The 16,544-nt window shown below is 49.2% G+C and overlaps 1 protein-coding gene across 1 annotated transcript in view; it reads right to left on the bottom strand.

Annotated features, from left to right (window-relative positions):
• The window catches only part of DPY19L3 (dpy-19 like 3 (C. elegans)), a 37,607-nt gene extending 26,626 nt beyond the window's left edge, over positions 1–10,981 (bottom strand). The window contains exons 1-4 of the mRNA XM_018553082.1: positions 10,850–10,981; positions 8,017–8,156; positions 3,556–3,680; positions 171–261 (exon numbers count right to left, since the gene is read on the bottom strand). Coding sequence (XP_018408584.1) covers positions 171–261; positions 3,556–3,680; positions 8,017–8,119 — 319 coding nt within the window. The 5' untranslated portion in view covers positions 8,120–8,156; positions 10,850–10,981. The remainder of the gene's footprint in view (positions 1–170; positions 262–3,555; positions 3,681–8,016; positions 8,157–10,849) is intronic.
• Between the last annotated feature and the right edge of the window lie 5,563 nt (positions 10,982–16,544).

The following is a 16,544-nucleotide window of genomic DNA, read 5'->3' as shown; positions in this document are numbered from 1 at the left end:
AGCCGGTGGGATTGTGTAGAATATATTCGGGCTACTAAATGAAGAGAAACATTGTACTACTCTCTGTAACTTTTTTGGGATTAAAGACAGATAAAAGGCTGCAGTAAAAGACCCCGGTGTGCACATTCCAATAAAGATGTACGCATAAGTCAAATATGCACAAATAGTACCTTGAGCAATGGATGGGGCGAGAAGTACTTGTTTATAATAGGAATAATACAGTCCGCACTCCGTCCTGAATGAGATTTCTCTCTCCACATCCTGTACAATGAGACGAAAAACAGATGATTAGCCCTAAACTGCATACGGACTATACAGCCAAGTTGAATCTGCTTATATTTTGGCCTCCTGGTTCCTCCATCCTCCCCTCCTCAGCAACGTGCTAATGATATTTTGTAAATAAAACCTTTTCATTTTTTTTTTACATACCTTGTATTAGACCCAGTGAAATCCTCCCTAGGCGTCTATGATTCTATATGCAATGCAGGCAGATCATGGCTGGTGAGGTGCTGTACATAACTTCCTGAAAACATCACAGCTCCCTGCCCCAGTACTCCTCAGTAGTGATGGGCTCGGGCGTGTTCGCAGCTCCACGTGCCGAGCCCGCCAGGAAGCTGACAGGGTCGCAGCGCCAATCACAGGTCCTGAGACATTTCCCGGTCCGCTGCTGCAGAGATTGGGATATTATAACCAGGGTAGTTGCGCTAGGATATATTGTTGAAGAATTAACCAGCTGCAGCAATGTCTATCAACGTGATCAAGTGTGGGCCGGTGTGCTGCGCTTGGTTTTGTGTGTTCCACCTATTAATTTAAATATAAAATGTATAGAAATGTAAGAAATGTGTAATATCACAACCAAAGATTGGGATATGTCTCAGTGCCTGTGATTGGTGCTGCAACGCTGTCAGCTTCCTGGCAGGCACAGCGCGTGGAGCTGCGAACACGCCCGAGCCCATCACTACTCCTCAGTCCTGATGGAAGCAGTGGGATGGATCTTGGCAAGAATTATGCAAATGTCAAAATGCCTTGAAGATGGGTGTCAGTCTGGCGGAGTGGATGTTCCTAGACACCCTGGGGGGAATTTATCAAAACTGGAGCAGACAAAATCTGGAGCAGATTTGCATGGCAATCAATCAGCTTCTCTCTCTCATTTTCACCTGAGCAAACTGAAGAGAAATGCTGATTGGTCCAGATTCTCTCTGCTCCAGTTTTGATAAATCCCCCCGCTGTATTTATATTCAGGTAACACCCACATGTGATGCTGACCCTCCATGATGGGAAAGAACTGAAGTTCAACAGGTGCAAGGAGTGGGCCAGAGACAGTGAGGCTGGGAAGGAAAGACCTAGATGATAGTAGACGTCCACCAGCCAGGAAATGAGGCGGGCTCTGAGTTGCTGCAGCTTCTAATGCATATTACGAGAAGCTCAGTGTGCAGTGAAATCAGAGGAAGCAATTTCAGTCCAGGAGAGGAGCCGGTACAACCCGTGAAAGACCGAAGCGAAGGCCAGAGTTCAGCTTTAACTAAAGCCTCCCATAGACTTGTCTATAACATGTATAGAGAGTCACCAGCACCAGTCATCAGGACTTTTATTACATCATCCAGTTTTCTGGTGAAGACATCAGGTCACAAAATACATGCCAACCTTCAGAAGTCTCACAGGGTCCCTGGTTCAAGGCATCATAGTCACTGTATACTCTACTGTGAACTTTGATACTACTTGGGGACTCTCTGACCTTAGAAGGCCCCTTCTCTTGTGAAAGATTCTGTAGGCCGAGAACACTGGGTACATACCGTATTACATGGCAGGAGTTGGAGACTGTGGGTGCACCCATAAATTCAGATGGCAGACCCTGTACTGCCACAGTGTATGGCCCTGCTACAACCAGGGGGAGCTACACTGCGCCCATGCAATGTTCCATTCTTTAGCTCTTCTCGTTTTCTTCTTACCCCTTCCCTTTTTTTATCTTCCTCTCTTCTCCTCCTTATTTTATTTCTGTCTATCTTTGCTCTGCATGTAGTCTTTGGATTCTACCAGGCCTATGGGCACTGAGGAACCCAATAACTGGGTACCCCTCTGGGACCTTCAATGTTTCCAGTTGTCTCATGGTCAGTGTCCAACCTTATGTCTTACAATATGCTTGGATGGTGCTTTGAAGATCTGCTTCACCAGCTTCTTCTCCGGCTACAGCAGCCGGCCGGGGAAATGACAGCTTGAAACCGGAAGTGATGTAATACACATCGCTTCCGCATTCAGTGATCAGAGGGGAGATCACCAGCTGGAAGTGTGCTGAATTCCCCCCGATCGAGGTACAGAAAGTCGCCGTGCCGGTCCCGGGCCCGCACAGGGAACAGCAGTGCGTAGGTTAGCAGGTAGTGGAGGGCGGCACACACTTCTCCAGCACTGTACAAGTGATCGTGTGGCTCTATAGCTGCCCAAATGCTTGTACGTACCAGCCGTCGCCGGCTGTTTAAAATGTTATCTTTCCTGCTCTCGTGTGGCAAGGGGGGGGCGGCGTGCAATCAGGAGGGGGGAAAAGGACATTTTTAAATGCCCACGCACCGTCATGAGCCATCTGGCCGCTTAATTACAACGGTTGCACGAGGAGTGGTTAGATTGTATACTGGATCATTGCTATATAAAGATAGCCGTAGTATATGTTACCAGATCAGCCACTAGATGGCGATGTTTCCTCAGCTATTCCAATCACAGCACAACATGTGCCATACAAGACAGGGATAGACAAACTCCATCTTTCCAGCTTTGGTAAAACTACAAATCCCAACATGCTTTTACCCCTGGGAGTCATACCTGTGGCTGTCACAGTCTTGCAATATCTGATGGGATTTATACTTGCACCACAGCTGGAGGGCCGGAGTTTGCCTACCCCTGCCCTAAGGCATCATTCAAACAAGCTGCGTTTTCCTGCGGCAGGAATCACAGATGGTCCTGGACAGATGCAGCTGCTCAGCTTGTATAAAACAATGACAGGCATGACAGGCTGCAAGTGGCCACAGCTGTCCACCTGCGTTCAGATGTAATGTGGCTAGACAGATGATCCCCACCCCCACCCCTGCGCCGGACACAAGCAGCTTGCATCCAGGGGGCGACCATCTGTCTCTAACTGCAGGTCATCACTCTCCTGTACCAAAATTGCGTACTCTGATGTCACTGCACACTGCAAGCTGCTCACAATGTGCTTTAGAAGCTGCAGCAAGTCAGATACAGCCCGTCTCATTTCCTGGCTGAAGGACGTCCAGCATCATATTCCAGCACTTTCTCCCCCAGCCTAACTGTCCCTGACTCACCTCTATCACTCAGTGTCCTTCAGTTCTTTCCATCATGGAGGCTCAGCATCACATGTGGGCACTACCTAGGCCAGTCTGCATACACATACAGCATGCCTAGGAACGCCCCCCCCCCCTACAGACTGATATGAAGAAGTATTCCTAGCAGGACTGAATAGGTCCAGATCTACACAGGACTTAGCTATGCTTCTGCATCCATGAGCTGGGTACGCCATGCAACCCTTTCTACATGAACGGTCATCATTACCTTAATATTGGAGAACCACAAGTCATTTTCATGGAGGGTGGCGACGTAATATGAAGCAAGTAGTCCCAAGAACAAAGCCAGCACCCCGCCAACGAAGTAACTCAGTATATTCCATGTGCCACGTCCTGAAAACAAAGAAAGAGAAGCGATCAGAGTCCCATTTCAGTCAATGATGGCAACACAAGTTACACTTTAAAATATTCTACACAGAAAAATAAATGAACACATATTCAGTACAATCTCTGCAACATATGTACATTTCCCATCCGTTAGGGATGCACACATAACGGTTTCTTGGTATCGAGTACCAATATTTTTTTTCTGGTACTCGCCGATACCGAATACCGATACCAGAAGTCCCATAAAGGAAGCCAAGCGGCCTGTAATGACTCACCGCCCGCTTCCTGAATGCTCCATGCTCTCTTGTCACCAGGTGATGAGGGAGCATGGAGCTGGCTTTCTGGCCAATTAGGAAGCAGGCGGTCAGGTAATGACTGGTCACCCGCCTTCTTGATTGGCCAGCTTCCCGACCAATCAGGAAGCTGGGTGGCGCATCATTACACGCCGTCCGGCTTCCTCATTGGCCGGGAAGCTGGCTCCACGCTCTCTCGTAACCAAGGGACATGAGAGCACGGAGCCGTCTTCCCAGCCAATCAGGAAGCCGGGGGGCGTGTAATGACTCGGGACAAGCATCAGGAGCATTTGGGAGAGTGCTAGAACTCGTCCATATACTCGGTATTGGCGCATCGCTACCAACTATAATCCCTTTAAAAACTCTGCAAGTACAGAAAAATACCTGTTGATCCTGCCAGATATCCAGCGAGCACCTAGCTGCCACTGCAAGTCCTTAGCAGCCGTGTCTGAGATTTTCCCTGCCGGATTACAGAACACCTCCCTTTTACGTTATGGAAATGAGGAAGGGGAAGATGTTCTTTAATGCGGCAGAAGGCAACTAGGTAGGTCTGACCGCTTGGGATTTCAGTGCAGTAGAAGCACTGTGTTGTCAGCTCACACAGGATGTTGGGAACTCGCTGGTTTTCTGGCAGGATCAAGATGCATTTTTCTGCACTTGCAGCATTTTTAAAGAGACAGAACACTGGGAAGTGTGCACTGCTTTAAAATATATAACTTATAATTATTATTACAAGGCATTTATATATCCCCAATGATGTTGTTCTTTACATACAGCACATTCACATCAGGCCCTGCCCTTCTGGCCAATCAGAAAGAGCTTGCAATCTAATGTCCCTATCTCACATACATACATACTAGGGCCAATTTAGGAGTCAATTAACCTTCCAGCGTGTCTTTGGAGTGTGGAAGGGAAACGAGAGTACCCGGAGGAAACCCAGCACAGGAAGAACATGCAAATTCTACACAGATAGTGTCACAGCCGGGACTGCAACCGAGCACACCAGTGCTGCAAGGCACTCTACTGCCCACCGCTAACCCACTGTGCTGCCAAAATATACATTTTAAAGTTGCCTTGAACAAGTCTGGTCCTCATATAGAGAACCGATCCCTACTGGAGGTCTGGAATAAGCTCCACAGAAGCTTTGCTCTCAGTTAATAATTGACAACGATGTCTTAGTGTTGACGTTCTTAGAATCTAGCCCAAGGCCAGGCCTGCAGAGGTACCGCCATAGTGGTGTGTGTACTCCATATGCATACCAATGCATGCACCCAGGGGAGAGGCTTTAAAGCCCAACTCCGGGGACACTACACTACGTCTATTACAGCAGCTGAAGGCTCCGCTTCCACCATGAATCTTCATGTTTACATGCCCGGCGAAGTACATATCCCTCTACTTCCAGGACCACAGGTCTCATAGACCCCAACGCTGCAGTCACATCTCCTGCTCCCTCCCCTCCTGCTCTCTGACTAAACATTCAGCCCCAGGATTTGTTTTGTGAATGGCCAGGAGAAGATGCCTGGATTAGAGTGAGGTCCTGCTGAGGAGTGCCTGCCTGAAACCTGTGATAGTAAAGGAGGGCAGGCCAGGCAGCAGTAATCCGGCGTGAAACTTAGAGCTTCCTGTATGAAGACCGCTCACTGCCGCTCTCTCTTCTTGTGCAGGGTGACTGGTCTTGTCTCCGCCCCTTCCTGTAATAAAGACCGGTTACTGCTGCTCTCTCTTCTTGTGCAGGGTGATTGGTCTCGTCTCCGCCCCTTCCTGTAATAAAGACCGGTCACTGCTGCTCTCTCTTCTTGTGCAGGGTGACTGGTCTTGTCTCCGCCTCCTCCTGTAATAAAGATCGCTCACTGCTGCTTTCTCTTCTTGTACAGGGTGACTGGTATTGTATCCTCCCCCTCCTCTTCTTTCCTGCAGGCAGGCTGTAGTGGGTGGCGCCTGCTTGGTCCCTCCCACACCTCTGCTCTCTGCATAGGCTATGTATAGCACAGTGATGATGTCACTGCTACATTTACAAAGTAATAACTGGGTTTTCAAAAGCATTTGGTGAACACAAAGTGGAATTTTATGCTTTGTAGTTATCAAGGAGCACATTTAAAGTGTTATTAAACCCTCCCTGGAGAAAGAACAATAGAGCAGCATAGCTTAAGTTATGCTGGTCTACAAATAAGCCCAGGAGGGTGAAACATGTCAGAGGTGACAGTATATTTGTAGGCCGTCTGAATGTGAATAAAGTTGCTATAATGAAGATGGCGGTGTGCAGCTTTTTCCCCTATGTCGGCTTCATTTGCTTGGAGTGGGAACGTCTCACAGCCAGCACCCACACACCCGGGCTTGGAAAGCGATGAGTGGGTTGGAGTGGTGGAGTTTTTTAGGTTTGGATTAGCATAACTTAAGTTGCTACAAGTTTCCAGTCCCCTTTCTGTGTTCAGACGTCCTTTGTAGACTTTTTCACGCTTGAAGTGGAGTGTAAGCCATTTGCGCCTCTAAGGGTGTCTCCATTGCCTTGCAGGTCTTCCTGGAGCCACCCAGACATGCGCATGCCTGGCCTTTCTCTTTCTGTGCACGCTCAGGCACCATAGATAGTGCGCACGTGCACAGCGTGGCAGGGATCTGTCTCATTGCACCCACCGAGTGCTGTGAATAGGACGTGCATTCGTAGTGTGGCTGAGGCCCTGACCTTTGTGCTTGCTGGCACTCTATGGGTGCACATGTGCACTGTGACAAATGTGCAAAGAATTATGGGACATGTAGTCCCAAAGCAACATCTAATACCAATGGCGCCGTGCGTGCTCCACGACCGGAAGTTTAGGGGAAGTGCAACAGAGGGGGACACGAGCTGGAGATTTTTCACATGGCAAAGGTAAGTGTTTTGGGGTAAATGAGGTCATAGATCAAGCCGGGCAGCGTTCTGGGGCGGAAGCGGGCATGTCGGTGCCATTCATGTCAATTGCACCGCAGACACGCCCCCTGCCCGCAGTGCGATTTGAACGCGGCCCGGCTTGATCTATGCGAGCCAGTGCGTTCCAGGCTCAAGCCGCACCGGAACGCACTGGGTATGGTGTGACTGGGCCCTCGAGAAGAACTTCAGGTTGTAGAAAAATTAACCCTTGCAGTAGGGGTACCCCCAGCACTGCAAGATTTTACAGCTCATAATAAAGGAGATAACACGCACCTGATCCTCGGTCCTGCGGCAGTCGCTCACCTCTCTCCCCCTTTTGCTTCGGCTGTGGTGTGTCCCTGGGCGTCCTCACGTCTAATACAAGCGAATGGACTGTATTAGACGTGATGACATCGGCGGTCTAAGGAGGTGTCGGGTCTAGCAACCAGGCGGGACAGAAGATCAGGTATTTCTCCTTATTACCCATAGAGAAAAGCAAGCACTTAAAGGATAACTATGGGGTTAAGGCTTTTCCCCATAGTTCTCCTTAGGGTAACGGGAGGACACAAACTAGCGTCCTCCCGTCACCCAAAGCTCAGTATACCGCGAGTTACAGCTCACGGTATATTGAGACGCCGCAGCTGAAGCGGATCCCGACAATTATGTCGACAGCTGGCTCTCGCTATCTAGAGGCAGAGCCAGCTGTACCCGCCCCCTCCCCAGTCTGTTCCCGCCGGTCAGCGCTGGAGGATCGGAGCGGGGAGGGGGGAATCCAGCCCCTCCCCTGTCATGGCAGAGAGCCGTGACAGGATCGAGAAGTGAGCAACGCCGGTATGTGTTCGCTCACCTCCCGATCTACTGAGCCGACCTGTGACAGTCTCATTGTCACAGGTCGGCTAGAACTATGAGGTGAGTGAAAAGCACTCACCCCATAGTTCTCCTTTAACCCTTACAGCGCAGGGGTAGCCCCACTGCAAGGGTTAATTTTCCTACACCCTGGAGTTCCTCTTTAAACTAGATACGGTAACTGTCCACTGATCAAACGTATCTGTCAGAACTACGTATATACTGCTACACTGTGCACAGACAACGTTTACATCACATAGAACCCATGAGGTCCATTCCCTTCTCCCGGGCCCGCAGTATGGATACACATTGCTTCACCTACCCGAAATGCCTCTAGCACCGTCCCTTGAACTTTTCTGCCCCAGGGAGTTGTTGGGACCGGGCTCGGAGGCATTAATCTTCTTCCTGTGGCGCACAGTCGTCATTGTATCAGCAGTTCTTGCATTCTTTGCAGGCAGATCCCTGAAACAGAGAGGTGTAATGAGCTATGGTGTCCCCGCGATACACAGCAGCCACACCGAGATGGATTCCCCCGTGATCAATTCTTCATTCTCAATGCTGAACAGATGGCGCTTTAGTGATCACCGACGTCTGCAGCCCGGGATTTGGACAGCTCGCAAATGCTGCCTGATCTGCTCGGCCATATTAACTGCATGCTGCCTTAAAGTGTATGTAAAGCCTCTGCATTGCTTTGGATGGAGTAGGGAAAGGGTTAAAACTCCTTAAAACGCTTTTTTGCTATCTGCGTTCCATTGGTGACGCTTCCTTCTCCTTCGTGCCCTGCAGACACAACAGGAAGTAAAAGGAATCTCTCAGAAGAGAGGGGAATTCTCCTCTTAAGGTGCCCATACACTGCTCGATTCTCGTACGAGAATCGCGGGAAATCCTGCGATCGTACGAGAATCGTGCAGTGTGAACGAAGCCGTGCGACCACTTCTACTGTACGGTCGCACGTTTTTTGTCGAACCAGCTTCCTCAAAACCCCGCCGAGAATCGTACGATTGTCGGCGGGTTTCTAGCCTGCTCGTTCGATAGCTGTGGAACGGGCCGGTGTGCGCACGCGCACACTGCCCGTTCGGCATTGCGGTCATCGGAAGCCCGCCCCACTTTCGATGATCGCAAGTACGATCTGCCCGTCCAAGGTGGGCAGATCGTACAAGCTTTCAATAAGCATACGACCATCGCAAGACAAAAGTCTTGCGATGGTCCTAAGGTGTATGGGCACCTTTAGACCGTTGTCACCCGAACGGGTGTCCCCATTGGAAGATTTCCCCTAAGCTGCCGTTCTGGTGACAACTGTAACATTTTGGACTTCTTATAACTTCCTGTCCTGTCCTCTTATCACTTCCTGTCACAAGGACCACCTGGGAGTGAATCTACCTAGTGAGGGGGAGAAAATAAAACCAGACAGACATGGGGTAGGCAACCTCGGAGCTCCAGCTGTTGGGGGAACTGCAAGTCCCATGATGCAATGCAAGGCTGACAGCCACAAGCCTCGCTTCCAGAGGCAGGAGCATTATGGGATGGATCTCACTCTCATGCAGGTAGACTTCTTTAACCTGCAAATCATTTGGTTTATATGGCTCCCACTGTGCTTCCTGGCTGCTCTGGCTGTAAGCGCTGCAGGTCTCACAGACTCCAGTGCTACGGTCGCATCGCCCCGCCCCCATTCCCAAAACAGCCCCGGGCTCCAGAGGAGATGCCTGCATGAGAGTGAGGTCCTCCAGAGGAACAAGGAGAGCCGGCTTGAAACCTGTGATGGTAATCCTGCCCGGAGATGGCCTTAAATAAAAAAAAGAAAAGTGCTGAAACATGTTGTCCTCTGGAGAGCCTCTTGTTGCCCATGGCTGTCTTGTCCTTAGAAGTCGGGGACACCACGGCCATGGGGAACAATAGGAAACCATTTCCTCTGTCACACTGTAAATGGCCCTTGAAATATATTGTCCCCTAACAGCTGGAGAGCCCCAGGTTGCCCATGGATGCTTTGTTCCTAGAAATAGGGGTAACAATAGGACAGCTGTGGCCTCTGAGGACCCCTACTATTCCCTCTGGCCAACTGAAAGTGGCCCCATAGCCTCTGGCATGCTAAAACATGGGGTCCCCTAAAAGCAGGAGAGCCCCAGGACACCCATGGCTGCCATGTCCCTAGAAATAGGAGTCACCATGGCCATTTGTAACAGTAGGACAGCTGTGGCCCCTGAGGGCCCGCACTATTCCATCTGTTACACTGTAAGTGTCCCTATAGAGTCTGGCATGCTAAAACATCTGGTCCCCTAAAAGCTGTAGAGCCCCACAATACCCATGGCCCCCACTATTCCCTCTGTTACACTGTAAGTAGCCCCATAGCCTCTTGCATGCTAACACATGTGGTCCCCTAAAAGCTGGAGAGCCCCAGGATACCCATGGCTGCCATGTCCCTAGAAATAGGGGTCACCATGGCCATGGGTAACAATAGCACAGCTGAGGCTCCTAAGGGCCCCCACTATTCCCTATGTCACATTGTAAATGTCCCAGCAGCCTCAGGCATGCTGAAACATGTTGTCCCCTGACAGCTGGAGAGCCCTTAGATAACCATGACTGCATTGTCCCTAGAAATCTGAGTCACCATGGCCACTGGTAACAATAGGACAGCTGTGGCACCTGGGGGCCCCCTCTGTTACACTGTAAGTGGCCCCCTAGACTCTGGTATGCTGAAAAATGTGGTTCCCTATCAGCTGGGTGAGCCCCTGGTTGCTCATGGCTGCTTTGTCTCTAGAAATAGGGGTCACCATGGTCGTGGGTAAATATAGAAAAGCTGTGGCCCCTGAGGGCCCCCACTATTCCCTCTGTAAGCGGCCCCATAGCCTTTGGCATGCTGAAACATGTGGTCCCCTAACAGCTGAAGGGCCCCTTGTTACCCATGCCTGTCTTAATCCTACAAAGAAGGGTCAGCATGGGTAACAATAGGGCAGATGTGGCCCCTGGAGCCCTTACCACTTTATCTATCATCCAGTACATGACCCTACAGCCTGTTGTCCACTAACAGCTGGAGAGCCCCTGGTTGCCCATGGCTGCCTTGTCCCTAGAAATAAGGGTCATCTGGCCACCATAGGAGGCAGCAGGCAAGCAATGATCACCCTCCCCCCCTTAATTCATATGAATGTCCCCCAGGTTACCCAGCTCCAGTGTCTGCGGCCTCGCCTAGATCCCACCCGAAGAAAGAGGGAGCTGATGTCGGCGGCGCCGTCTGGTTGCCCAGGCAACAGAACTAGGCCAGGACCCCCCTGTCCAGCCAAAGTGGTCCACTCCCCCACGTAAAGAAGAACAAGCACTGGAAGCGGCCAGTGTTCTTCAGAGGGGGAGCTGGGGGTTGTAGTTCGCACCTGCTTCAGCGGGGCTCAAAGGCTTACAAAGCAACTACAACTCCCAAGGTGCTGTGCGATGGTGATGTCAAAAAAATATCTCTGCCAATCGGAGATATTCCACGGCAAAGCAATGAAAGCATAAGCATCAGCTGGGCTCCACATGATGGAATCAGCCAATCACAGCGCGGTGTACCGGGAATAGTGAGGCTGTTAGCTGAAAGGGGAGAAACTCACATCGGCAATTGTAGTATTAAATGATAATATGCAAGCGATCATTTGAGAACATATGATTTTATAACGGCAACCACATTCTATACCGTACGCGGGGCAGCGAGAGAAACGGGGCAGCTCCGCTTGACTCAAACAGTCACATGCTACAAGCCAGCGAATGGCAAGCTTGGAGCGTAAACAGCTGAAGAACGTGTGTGTATACAGTAGGCGTAACTTAAGCGTACGGTGGGTGTAACAATACGCCTAAATTACGCCCATTGTACGCCTACGTTACTCAGGTTTTATCAAAGACAGGGTCACGTCGGGTAAAAACACACCAAACATGTCAAGCCTTAAAATTGCAGCGCCCGCGAAAACCTCAAAAAACTACAATACCCAAAATTGGCCATAGGCGACGCTTTAAAAGCTTTTACCGCTCACCAATTTAGTGTTATCAGTGATTGATGGCCCTAAAATGATTGCTCTCCGACGTTCGCGGCAATATATAACTTGTGTAGCGCAATTGTCGTTTTCGCTCGCTGGCGCATCTCACGCAAATTTACGTTTATACTTGCGTAAACGTGAGCGACTTAAAAGATTTTTGTGGGTTTTTTTACTTTTTTATATGTGACTTTTATTATTTTTTTTACACTTAATGTTATTGCTATCACATAGGGGATAAAAAAAAAAATTCCCCCTATATAAAAGAAAAGGCACACTGACCAGTCCTCTTTATGGAGACATTACGGGTGTCTAGGACCCCTAATATCACCTGGGGACCCCTTCCGGGCCGCAGATGGGGTCGCGGATCCTGGGATTGAAGGTGGGGGGGGGAGGCGGCAGCACTCGAGGAGGGGGGCGCGCAGCCAGACAGCACATACAAGCGATCGGCAGGCTATAGAGCCGCCGATAGCTTGTATGTGAAACAGCCGGTAACGGCTGTGTACAACGGACAGGTTTATTCTGCCTGTGCGAGCAGAAAAAAAAAAAAGCCGTCTATTTACGGCAACCCGCCCATGTGAGTTTGCCGCCCGTCTGTTTTTTTGCAATGGGATGGACTGCAAGTGGTTAACATGACCGCCAGGGTACGTAATTACGTCAGCCTGGGCTAAAAAGAAACCTGCTGCAGAGAACGGTGCTGATGGCAGAGAACGGTGCATTGATGTGCCTTGCGTTCCCGTGCGGCTGGAGGACGTGGCTACTGTGCCATTGAGGTCAATGCACTGCCACGCCCCCTCCCGCCCCACAACAAAGTGAGCCGGCCGCAATAGGATCCAGTGCATTCCGGCCAGAATTGGGCCGGAACGCACTGTGTCTGGTGTGAACGGGCCCTTAAGCTTTGAAAATGAAAGCTAGAAGCCGTGTCCTTCCATTGAGCCCATGTTGATGAACACAGTTTAATGTAGGAATGCACTGATACCGATACTAGTATTGGTATGGGTGCCGATACCAAGTATTTGGGCGAGTACTCGCCCAAATGCTCCCAATGCTTATCCTGATACCGGAACTTCCTCGTTACAGGGAACATGGAGCTGGCTTCCCAGCCAAACAGGAAGCCTGGGGGTGGGTAATGACTCGCCCCCATCTTCCTGATTGGCCAGAAAGCCAGCTCCATGCCTTCTCGTCACCTGATGACGAGGGAGCATGGAGCCGGCTTCCCGGTCAATCAGGAAGCTGGGCAGCGTGTAATGACTCACCGTCTGAGTTCCTGATTGGTCAGAAAGCTGGCCAATCAGGAAACCGGGGCGGCAAGTCATTACCCCAACCCCCAGCTTCCTGATTGGCCAGAAACCTGGCTCCATGCTTTCTTGTCACCTGGTGACAAGGCAGCACGGATCAGGCTTTCCGGCCAATCAGGAAGCCGGCCGCGGAAAACTGGCCAATCTGGAAGCTGGGTGGCAAGTCATTACCTGACCTCCAGCTTCCTTTTTGGCCAGAAAGCCGGCTCCATGCTTTCTGGTGACGAGGGAGCATGGAGCTGGCTTGCCAGCCAATCAGAAAGCTGGGCTGCATGTAATGACTCACCGTCTGGCTTCCTGATTGGTCATAATGCTGGCCAATAAGGAAGCCTGGCGGCAAGTCATTACTTGCCCCCCAGCTTCCCGATTGGCCAGAAAGTCAGCTCCATGCTTTTTTGTCACCTGGTGACAAGGCAGCAAGGAGCCGGCGTTCCGGCCAATCAGGAAGCCGGGCCGCGGGAAACTAGCCAATCAGGAAGCAGGGTGGCAGGTCATTACCTGACCTCCAGCTTCCTTATTGGCCAGAAAGCCGTCTCCATGCTTTCTAGGCACCTGGTGACAAGGGAGCATGGAGCCGGCTTCCCACTAATCAGAAAGCCGGCTGGCAAGTCATTACAAGGCGCCCAGCTTCCTTGATGAAGTTTCGGTATCGGCGAGTACTGAAAAGAAAATATTGGTACTCGTATTCGATACCGAAAAACCGGTATCGGTGAATCCCTAGGTGAATGTACTAGGTGTGCACAAGATATAACATGGTAAAGCTTATATGAGATTTTACTGATCAGTCTAATTCCTCTTATCTACTCTTCCATGGTAGAAGGATGCAGCGATCATACCATGGGAGGGCACGGCTGTGGTCTCCAGCGCCAGGGATGCATGCAGCCACTGAGCTCCCCTCATCAGGGGACATGAACCATGTCACTCATTCCCCGATCTCGAATTAGGAGTTCTATTTTTCCAAGTGTGACCTCACTGAATTTCTGAATATAAAAATATATTTCATATTCATTGTCAAGCCGGCACGTCTGCCCCCATTCGGATGACAGACAGCTACGAGGCAGACTCCAGCTGTCAACTATTTGACTTCCAGGTTCTGCAGTCGTGCCCTTGAGAAACACCAATCAGCTTAATATTTGTATTTATTACGAGGGACGAGCCGAGTGATTTTTGGCTGGGAAAAAAAAAAAAATAGTTTCCCTGATATGGAAACTCAACATTTCCATACCCATAAAATTGATCAGGCAACATTTGCATTAATTTTCTTTTTTTTTTTAAAGATCTGCTTTTTATGTTTAGAATATTTAAAAAAAAAATTTGGGGGGGGTTTAGTTTTCTTTCTTGTTACCATTGTGTTTTTCAAATGTATGGTAATGTTTTTTTGTCACACAAACTGGTGTAGCAGGATAGTAAAAAGGTACCTGAACACCAAAACAAACGTCATAAATTGCCTGAACAGAAAAAAAAAAAAAAGTCACACACTCTACTATTTCGTTGGACCACCTTTAGCTTTGATTGCGGCACACATTTGCCGTCTCATCATTTCGATCAGCTTATACAATGTCACATTTATTTACATCCAGAGTTGCATTAGTTTTTCACCGAGATCTTGTAGTGATGATGGGAGAGTCGGACCTCTGTGTAAAGTCTTCTCCAGCACATCCCAAAGATTCTCAATGGGGTTAAGGTCTGGACTCTGTGGTGGCCGATCCATGTGTGACAATGATGTCTCATGCTCCCTGAACCACTCTATCCATATCTGTGCCCGATGAATCCTGTTATTGCCATCTTGGAATATGCCCAATGTGCTATCAGGGAAGAAAAAAAACTCATGGAGAATCTGATCATTTACCCTGTTTCCCCGAAAATAAGACCTAGTACTATTTTTGGGAATTGCTAAAATATAAGACCTACCCCGAAAATAAGACCTAGTTGTGACCATTCACAGGGCCGGTGGTGGCATAAGGCGGAACTTGGAAGAGTCGCGGGAGAAGCAGGAGAGAATCAGCGGTGCCAACGATAGAGGAAGCGAGGCGGCAGCAGAGGGAGCAGAGCCGCATAAGCCGATGCCTCCTATATAGCGCCGGCTCCTGTCACAGGCGGAGTGATACCAAATGCTCTCCGCCTGTGAGGAATCGATAGTGAAATTGCGCTTCGCTCATTCTGGCCAGCGATTGGTTAGCAAATTGCTCTTGGAAAGGTACGGCACCCCTGATCACCATATTTTTGCACATGAATATATGTAGACTTTTCTACATGAATAAGTGTGGATTGTGTGGATTGTTGAGCCAAATACAAGACAGTGTCTTATTTTCGGGGAAACACGGTAGTATATTCAGGTAGCAATCTGATCTTAATTTCTGGGGAAAGAACGTTGCTGAACCTAGACCTGACCCACTGAAGCGATCCCAGATCATAACACTGCCCAAAATCCAGGTAGGGACCTATTTTTTTTTTGGCCAGGCAGTGTACATTGCAGCTTATCACTCCCGTCACAGATCAGAGGAGAGCAGTGGGGGCGGAGACAGCCAGCGCTGTCACAGGAGGCTGAGCTCTCCTCCCCGCTCGCTCAGCCTCCAGTGACAGCTGTCAGGATGGAGGTACAAGCAGTCGGTGATCAGTGATCGCTGATTGTTTGTAGATAATTAACCAGTTGACATCCGCGGTGTTAAACCCCCTTCCCATCCAGGCCATTTTTCAGTATTCAGCGCTGCGGTACTTTGACTGACATTTATTCCGTCATGCAGCGCTGTACTGAAATGAATTTTATACCCTTTTTTGGGGACAGATAGAGCTTTCTTTTGGTGGTATTTATTCACCACTGGGGGTTTTATTTTTTTACTATATTAAGGAAAAATTACCGAAATTTAAAAAAAAAAAACAGTTTCCCCTATATTAAATGATAAAACATTTATTATTACCCAATTTTTTGGTAAAATATAAAAGATGGGGTCACGTCGGGTAAAAAGACACTAAACATGTCAAGCCTTAAAATTGCGTGCGCGCGCGAAACCTCAAAAAACGATAATACCCAAAATTGGCCATAGGCGACGCTTTAAAAGCTGTTACCGCTCATCAGTTTAGTGTTATCAGTGATTGATGGCCCTAAAATGATTGCTCTCACTGCGACGTTCGCGGCGATATGTAACATGTGTAGCGCAATTGTAATTTTTGCGCGCTGGGGCACCGGACACGTATTTACGTTTATAGGCGCGTAAACGTGGGGGTGGGGGAGTTAAACATTTTGGGTTTTTTTTCCCCCCTTTTTTTATATCTGACTTATTTTACTTTTTTATATGTGACTTTTATTTTACTTTTATTTATTTTTTTGCACTTATTGTTATTATATAGGGGGATAATAATCCCCCTATATAATAGCAAAGGCACACTGACAGGTCCTCTTTATGGAGACATTAGGGGTCTCTAGGACCCCTAATGTCACCTGTGGACCCCAAAAGAAGCTGATGAAGCAGAGATCTGCTTCATCAGCTTCTTTTCTCTGGCTATAGCAGCCAGATGACTGACAGGTGAATGCGGAAGTGATGTAATACACATCACTT

Source organism: Nanorana parkeri, unplaced genomic scaffold (genome assembly GCF_000935625.1).
Source record: "Nanorana parkeri isolate BGI_ZX_2015 unplaced genomic scaffold, ASM93562v1 scaffold6, whole genome shotgun sequence".
In the NCBI taxonomy this organism is placed as follows: domain Eukaryota; kingdom Metazoa; phylum Chordata; class Amphibia; order Anura; family Dicroglossidae; genus Nanorana; species Nanorana parkeri.
The sequence above is the reverse complement of the archived record's forward strand: the minus strand, read 5'-3'. Positions and strand labels throughout refer to the sequence as shown.